This window comes from Aplosporella prunicola, assembly GCF_010093885.1.
Source record: "Aplosporella prunicola CBS 121167 unplaced genomic scaffold K452scaffold_2, whole genome shotgun sequence".
Taxonomy (NCBI): domain Eukaryota; kingdom Fungi; phylum Ascomycota; class Dothideomycetes; order Botryosphaeriales; family Aplosporellaceae; genus Aplosporella; species Aplosporella prunicola.
The window spans coordinates 225,150-233,388 of NW_022983530.1; the positions used below are offsets into that span (position 1 = coordinate 225,150).

At 62.7% G+C, this 8,239-nt stretch overlaps 3 protein-coding genes across 3 annotated transcripts; 1 reads left to right on the plus strand and 2 right to left on the minus strand.

Annotated features, from left to right (window-relative positions):
* Positions 1 to 264: 264 nt before the first annotated feature.
* On the plus strand, positions 265 to 2,224 carry K452DRAFT_218884 (uncharacterized protein; the record flags this gene model as incomplete). The annotated part of the gene is made up of 2 exons (XM_033536384.1): positions 265 to 522; positions 605 to 2,224. The coding sequence occupies 2 exons, from the start codon at positions 265 to 267 to the stop codon at positions 2,222 to 2,224; spliced, it is 1,878 nt and encodes a 625-aa protein (XP_033402219.1).
* Positions 2,225 to 2,483: 259 nt separating this feature from the next.
* On the minus strand, positions 2,484 to 4,492 carry K452DRAFT_294079 (uncharacterized protein; the record flags this gene model as incomplete). The annotated part of the gene is made up of 5 exons (XM_033541655.1): positions 2,484 to 3,386; positions 3,458 to 3,877; positions 3,998 to 4,150; positions 4,262 to 4,331; positions 4,401 to 4,492. 5 exons carry the CDS (start codon positions 4,490 to 4,492, stop codon positions 2,484 to 2,486), a joined length of 1,638 nt encoding a protein of 545 aa, XP_033402220.1.
* Positions 4,493 to 6,327: 1,835 nt separating this feature from the next.
* Positions 6,328 to 8,106, minus strand: K452DRAFT_304473 (uncharacterized protein; the record flags this gene model as incomplete). Its single annotated transcript, XM_033542823.1, has 1 exon — positions 6,328 to 8,106. The coding sequence occupies one exon, from the start codon at positions 8,104 to 8,106 to the stop codon at positions 6,328 to 6,330; it is 1,779 nt and encodes a 592-aa protein (XP_033402221.1).
* Positions 8,107 to 8,239: the final 133 nt, after the last annotated feature.

Sequence of the window (8,239 nt, forward strand, 5' to 3'; positions counted from 1 at the left end):
ATGATAGCTAAAATTTAGCAAGGACTTTATTTTTATCGAATGCTTTGTATTTGGATACCTATTTCCATGTACATGAGGTAAGCGGACATCGGTATCGCGTCATCGGCACCCGGCATCGTGTGGCGGGCAGTTGACATCGGCTCTACGGCACCACCACGACTGACACGACCTAGCGCACCACCATGTAGGAGTAGGCCCTGGAGGCCCTGAACCTGTATCAATCCAATCCAACCTCTGCAAAGAAAAAAAAAAAAAACCGTCCCAATGGCTCCAGAAGCGTCTTCCGGGAGCTATCTCATCGCCCGCGCGCTGCGCGACCTGGGCGTCACCGTCATCTTCGGCATCGTGGGCATCCCCGTCGTCGACATCGCCGAGCAGGCCATCAACCTGGGCATCCGCTTCATCGGCTTCCGCAACGAGCAGGCCGCCGGCTACGCTGCCACGGCATATGGCTATCTGACGGGCAAGCCGGGCGTGTGCCTCGTCGTGGGCGGGCCGGGAGTGCTGCACGCCATGGCCGGGGTACGTCAGAGCTCGGATACTACTGAGGCAGAACCTACCGTACCTATTTCTAGACGCTGACAAGCTACCTACGCTGCTGCAGGTCGGCAATGCCCACGCCAACGCCTTTCCTCTCCTGCTGCTTGCTGGGTCCAGCGAAACCCACCTCGTCCACAAGGGCGCCTTCCAGGAGCTCGACGCCGTGGCCCTGCTCGCGCCGCACACGAAGCTCGCCGTCCGCCCGCCGAGCCTGGACGCCATCCCGCAGAGCATAGAAACGGCGTACCGGTCGTCGTGGTACGGCCGGCCGGGCACGGCGTTTGTGGACCTGCCCGCGGATATTATCCAAGGCACGGCCGCCGCCGACGACGCCCACGACATTCCGCATGCGCGCCTCCTGCCGGCACCGCCTCCCAGCGCCGGCGACAGCGCGCGCCTGTTCGCCGTGGCGGAGCTGCTGCGCTCGGCCAAGGCCCCGCTCGTCGTCATCGGCAAGGGCGCCGCGTACGCGCAGGCCGAAGTCGAGATCCGCGAGCTCATTGAGCGCACGTCGCTGCCGTTCCTGCCCAGCCCCATGGGCAAGGGCGTCGTGCCGGACTCGCATCCGCTGAACGCGGCGTCGGCGCGCTCGACGGCGCTGCAGCACGCCGATGTCGTGCTCGTCCTGGGCGCGCGCCTCAACTGGATCTTGCACTTTGGCGAGGCGCCCAAGTGGAACCCGGCTGCGCGCTTCATCCAGGTCGACATCGCGGTCGAGGAAGTGGGCCGCAACCGCGGGGACCCGGAGACGAGCATCGTCGGCGACCTGCGCATCGTAGTGCCGCAGCTGCAGCAGCAGCTCTCGAACTGGCGCTACAACGCCACGGACTCTGCGTTTGTGAAAGCGCTCACAGCCGCGCGCCGCAAGAACGAAGCCAAAGCCGCGCAAGCCGCAGCCACACCCTCGCAGCCCCTGAGCTACGCCCACGCCTTCGCCACCATCAAGCACACGCTGCACAAGCTCTCGCCCCCCGCCGACGGCGCCGTCGTCTACGTCTCCGAGGGCGCAAACACCATGGACATCAGCCGGTCGGCGTTCCCAGTCGAGCACCCGCGCCTGCGCCTCGACGCGGGCACGTCCGCGACCATGGGCGTCGGCCTGGGCTACGCGATCGCGGCGCACGAGGCGTACAACAGCCCTGCAGCGGCAGCAGGCTTGCGGACCGCCCCTCCGTCCCGGAAGAAGATCGTCGCCATTGAGGGGGATTCGGCGTTTGGGTTTAGCGCGATGGAGATCGAGACGATGGCGCGGTATCGCATGGACGTGCTGGTGTTTGTGGTCAATAACGGCGGCGTGTATCACGGGGACAGTGACAGCGCGGAGGAGTGGGTGCGCTTGCAGGAGGCTACGCTGAATCCGCATGGGGCGGCTGGGAAAGACGGCGCAGATCCGTCTTCGCGACAACCCCAACCCCACCTCCGCAGCACAAGCCTCGGCTACGAAGTGCGCTACGAGAAGCTCGCGCAAGCGTGCGGGGGATTGGGCTTCTTTGTGCGCACGGCAGAGGAGCTGGCAGCCGCTACGGAGGCGGGCTTTAAGGCCCGGGTGCCGGTCGTCGTGAATGTGGTTGTCGAGAGTGGCAGGGGCGGGAAGCTCGAGTTTGGGTGGCAGGCTGCTGGTGCGAAGAAGGGGAAGGGGAAGGAGGGGAGGGGTGGGAAGAAGGGGGGGGAGGCCAAGTTGTAGTGCGTGCGTGTGTGGGGTTTGGGCGGGTTTATATATATGTAAATGTTCGATAAGGTAGGTAGGTAGGTAGGTAGGTAGGTAGGTAGATCTCTGAATTCCTTGCAGTGTACCACCCAAGCAACACCAACGCACCCCAAAACACCTCCCAAACCCCCAAACCCCATGAACCATAAACCATAACTCCCAACGAAAGAAGAAAAGTAAAAGTAAAAATAAACAATCAAAAGCGTGGATTAACCCCCTACCCCTACCTCTACCCCTAAGACGCAGACCCACCACCACCACCAGTAACCCAGACGCGCCTGACCCAGCCCGCGTCCTCGTCTTCGTCGCCGTCGCCGTCGCCGTCCTCGTCCTCGTCCTCGTCCTCGTCACCTACGGCGCCTGAGCGCGAGCGTGCACGCGTCCGCGACGTCGTCGCCGTCTCAACGACAATGACGACGTCGCGCCTGATGCCGCCGGTAGGCGTGGGCGTGGGGGCGTTGGGCTCGTCTGCTTCGTGCTGGTGGTGATGGTGGTGTGCGACGTCCACGTCCTCGACTTCCGCGTCAAGAACCAGATCGACTTTCGCGTCGCCACCCCTACCCAACCCGCCCTCAACAAGCACGACACGCGCGCACGCATCCAACCCGCCTTTGACATCGTCCACGTCCTTGACATCCTCCAAATCCCCCATCTCAACATCCACCTCCTCAATCCCCTCTAGCGACGCACCGGCCCCGCCATCCGCGCGCATGTCGTCTCGGCTGCGCAGTCTGCGCCCCCGCCTCCCGCCTCCACCGTATACGCGCCGCTCCCAGCTGCCGTTGAAGCCGACGCTGCTGTAGCGCGTGCCGTCCCAGACGCCGCTTACCCTGCCGTTGTACCCACCTTTACCGTATCCGTCCTTGCGGCCGTACACACCCCCGCCATACACGCCCCGGCTGCTGTAGACGTTGCGGCTGTACACGCCGCCACTGGAGCCGTCGTCGGCGCAGCCCGAGCCAGGCACGCCGCGCGTGCGCAGGCAAGGGAACCATTCGCGCAGCAGCGGCCAGAGGAGGGGCAGGTTGAGGAGGATGGCGGCGTAGGAGGCGCCGCGGGGGAGCCAGAGGAGGGCGGGGGCGGCGTTTGTGGCTGGGGAGGCGAGGGTGAGGAGCGGGGAGAGGAGGAGGGCGAGGCTCTGCGAATGGGGGGTTAGTGGTGGTGGGATGGGAAGGAAAGGCAAGCCAAGGAAAAAGGAACAGCACTCACGACGAACAGCCCCGCTGCCCCCCAGCCCAACAACCCCGCCAAGCCCGCTCCTCCCCCACGCCCCACCATCCCCAGCACCAGCAACCCAAGCGCCAAAGTCGCGCCGTCAGCCGAGAGTTCGAACGCCGCCAGCGTGCCGGCAAAGGCCGAGCGGGTCGCGCACTGCAGGTGGGGGACCGGCAGGGCCCAGTTGGCGGCGAAAGGGATGCAGGCGCAGAAGAAGGCCAGCTGCATCGCGAGGTAGCCGACGAGCGTGTATGCGGCGAGAGCGCGCGTGAGGCTGTGCAGGAGGCGCGAGCGCGGGTGCGGTTTTTGCGGCGCTGGGGCCAGGGGTGTCGGTGGTGGTGGGGCGGGGGGCATCAGCCGCGTGTAGTGGAGCAGGAGGCAGAGTCTGAGTAGTACGAGGGTGTGCAGCTGTGCCTGGCGTTGGAGATGGAGTTAGCGGGTGGTTGGGGTAGTGGTGGGGGGAGGGGCGTTGAGCTGGTGTTGGATATATATATGTGTGTGTGTATGTGTATGTGTATGTACACACCAACATACCTGCTCCATAAGCACGACCATCTTCGCGCCCTCGACACGGGTAGCAACCTCGTCAGCCGCGAACTCGACAACGCGGTCCCCGGGGCGAAGAAGATTTGTCGCGCCAGCAGCCGCGACGGCATTCACGCTGCCCACGAGCAGCGTGTACCAAGCCTGCGCGCACACACGGACATCAGAAGAAAAGCGGGCGGACGGCAAGGGGGGGTGGGAGCGCGGCGTGACGAAAAGGGAACGCTTTCGTCACGCGCGCGCGGGTCGGCGCACCGCTGCCAGGACCATCACGTAGTCGTCTGCTTGGAGCTTCTTGAAGCCGATGCGCGACGTGCGCGCGTACCTGGGCTGGGGCGTTAGCGGGTTGGTTGCTGGAGACGTGGGGTATGGGTTGGAGGGTTGTTGTACGCACATCCGGAAGAAGATGATCGAGATGCCGATGCTGTATAAACACCAGGACTCTGTCGCCAGCGCCGTCTGGAAGTCGTCGTCGAAGCTCGCCATGCTTGCCGTTTGCGCTGGCCAGTCGAATAGGATGCAGTAAGGTAGGTAGGTAGGTAGGGAGCAGTGCCGTGTGGCAAAGAACAGTGCTCAGTGGCACATGCTAGAGCAGGAGTGTCGGGGCAGCAGCGCGCAATCACGCAACAAGGAGCGAGCCTTTTCCCGGCAAATGGAAAAAAGAATAGAAATAGCAGAAACCGTCCTAATAGCAACGGCAATGACAGAGACAGCGACGGCGACAGCAAAGATACAGAACAAACCCCAACGCGCCCCCCCAGCGCACCTACCTCAGTTTATACACCGCGCCAGAAGCCCCCAGAGGATCAGCCTACCTACTCGAGCTACGTTAGCAGCACGAGCCAGAGAAGCAACCGCAGGTAGTGGCAGGGCCCAGGGATGCGCGGGCGCTAAGCCGCGTGCCTGATGGCCGTTTAGCCTCGTTTAGTCTCGACCAAAGTACTCCCTGACTCTAGAGTAGAGTAGGCAGCGGCGAGAGGGGTCGCGAGTCCGCTGCGCCGCTGCGCGCTAGCTCGGCGCACGCCGTCTTGTTCCCGTCAGGCCGCGTGCCTGTGCTGGTGCTGGCGCTGGCGCGACCGAGGAACGTCGACGCGGCCCGTCTTGACGGTTAGGCTGGTTTGGGGTTGGGGCTGGGGTGGACATGTGAGAGTGAGAGCGCGGGAGCGGGAGAGAAGAACGATGAAGCTTGAGAGTCTGGTGCTGGAGGGAGAGATGGAAGAAAGGAAAGGAAAGGAAAGGAAAGGAAACAGCGTAAGTAGATGTCAGACGCACACTCCTCAAACCCATCACCCACGCACCTGCCTATCCCCAACCCCTCAAGGTGCTTACCAACAGAGCAGCAGCAGCAGCACGAAGGAAGACGCCATCCATCGGCCTGACCCCCGAGCGCTTCATAGCTGTTCCGATCATCTGCATAGCGCTTGCCCGCACCAACAGCCACAGCCCATCCTGCTCTACACCACCAGCACGCCACAAGCAAGCAAGCAAGCACTCTAGTGGGTGGCTGTGGCTAGGTACTCGTAGTACGCAAACCCGCACCGAGCCGCGGCGCCCACCTTGTCTAGCCGCTCAAAGCCGATCCCCCCGCGCCAAGGAAGACGACGACGACACCGCCCACGACGCCGCCAGCGAGCCCGCTAAGCCGCCTTCGGAGGCGCGGCGCAGCGACGACACCAACACCACTGCATGCATGCCAACCAAGGCTGCTCCGCTGACCTCATCACTCGCGCCAGAAGGAAGGCTGTGGCGCGGTCTAGAAACCCGCTCGCTCGAGTACTTGGCTGTACGTATGCCCAGAACACTTACTTGAGCTGAAGGCACGACGCACGCAGAACGAGAGGTGGTGATGGCGCTGCGCTGCTGACTAAGCCAAGGTACACGCGACCACCTAGCTAGCTACGTGCGCGCGCTTTCTTCTGCTGCTGTTTTCCTACGTGAGTGAAGCGGAAAAGCAGGCGATAAGACAACCTCAACTTACACTTACGTCCTCCTTCACTTACTCCTGTGCTCTACACACCTCAGTATACTATTCCCTGGGTATTGCATCTTGGACAGAACGGATATTAACGGGAATATCAAATATATAAACGGTATCGAGCAGCCATCACACGTATACAAAGATACGCATTCGATCGACCTCCTAAGTGGTGGTGTTGTGCATGGTGGTTTCTACCTACCTACTGCTATTGGCTACCTGATACTCGACCTACCTACTTACCGCCCGCTCCAGCACCACTCTTCACTCTTCACTCTTCACTCATCACTCAGCCAGGGCAGCAAAGCAAAGCAAACAACCGAATCCACCCTCATCCCCCACCCCCTCACACACCCCCAGCACGCGCATACGCGGCAACCCACTCGCGAAACCTGCGCGCATCCTCCCTCATCGGCGGCACAACCTCGCCCCTCCGCACCCGCCTCGCAAACGCGCGCGCCGTCTCCCTCGCCACGACCGCCGCGCTCTTCTCTCTAGCAGCAGGGCGCGCGTCCTCTTTCTCCTCGTCCTTCAGCAACGGCGTAGGCGGCGGTGGTGCGAGCTGCAGCGAGAAGCGCGGGAGCGCTTTGGGTTTCGTGCTGCTGTTGTTGGTGTTGATGTTGGTGCCGCGGTAGTGTGGGAGCGGCGGTGTGGGCGTGGCGGTGGCGGTTGTGGTGTGGACATCGTCGTCAGCTTCGTTGTTGTCGGTGGCGACGGTGGTGGTGTCAGTGTTCGTGCCGTCGCCCTGCTCGTGCGTGCTCGGGCCCGGACTTCCGGTGAAGAGGTAGTCGAGCGCGGCGTCGCTGTCCCCGGGCGTCGAGGCGCGGGAGGGAGACGCAGCGGGGTCCATGAAGACGCAGCTGGCTGAGGACTTAGTCGCAGCCGCGATCGCTGTGGTAGGCGGCGTGCAGGCGCGCATGAAGGCTGTCAATGTAGACGTAGATGTGGATGTGGATGTGTACTTGGAAGTGTGCGTATTCTTGTTGGTTGGAGTGGCGTCTTCTGTGTCGGTGGACGTGTCCATGAAGATGTCGTCGTCGCTGGGCAAGCTTACGCAGAAGCCGCTGATTCTTGGACTGCGAGCCTTGTGCGCGCGTGTGCTGCTTCCCGGTGTAGGTGTGCGCGTGCCTGTGGCGAAGGATGGGTATCCAGCTGCGGAAAGTGAAGCGCTGGCTCCAGTGGTTCCCTCGAACCCGAATACGGTGCCCTCGGCATCCATATCCTCGTCCTCGTCTTCAAACACCCCTTCGTTAGAGCACTCCACGAACCTGTAGGCAGTGGTGGCCCTGCCACCAAGTGTCGTGGCGCAAGCAGCAGCAGCAGCAGCAGCAGCAGCAGCAGAGACGGCTGCATCAGTGAGCAGTCTCACGCCGCCCTCCTCCTCCCTCGACCCATCGCTCCCCGTCTCGGAATTCGCATCTTTCACTCCCTTCTCAACATCCACACCTCTCTTGCCAGAACCACCAGCAGGGCCGTTCCCTCCATTTCCACGCCCCAAAACACCAGCACCCACTCCCACCATCTTAGCACCCAGCCGCGCAATCCCAGGTACCCAAACAACCGCGCTCCGGAAAGCCTCGAACACGCAGCTCGAGCACGTGCGGCTGTGGTGGTTAAGCCGTGCTTTCTTGCGCTTTCTAGGGTAGTCTTCTGTGACGTGGGCGTGGTCGTCTCGAGCGTAGCCGTCTCGAGCGTGTCCGTCTCGGGCGTGTAAATCTCCAACGTAGTAGCAGTGAGCGCAGACCTTCACGTCTTCCCTCCCTTCGTCCTCCTCGCAGCCCGCAAGTCTCAAATCCCTCCCGACGGGCTCGTTGTAGCAGTTGCGAACGCTCTGGCCCTTCAAGACGCGGGTGCAGAAGCCGTCAGTATCGCCACGCCGCTCGCTCGCAGCAGTGTCGCAGTCACATACACAGACCCGCCCGTCGTCGTCGTAGTGCTTTCCTCGCGTAGGGTCTCCCGCCGGGCCTCCCGCAGAAGCGGAAGCTAGTGCGCCCGTGGACCGCGGTAGCGCCTGCCGCGTTGGTGGTGTTGTCGTCAGGGACGCACGGTGCTCGGAATCCGAGTCCGTCCGCGCGCGCGGCGGCGACGTCTGCGCCAGCGGCGTGTATTTCTGCGCTTGTGCCATGGTATTAAGCCAAGGGTGCGGGATGGAAGCTTTGGGGTGTGTTTCGTAGGTACCTAGGTATAGGTATTTGAAGGAGCGAGGGAGTTTGGGGTTTAGAGTTTGGAGTTTGGAGTTTGGGGAGCGGGTGTTTTTG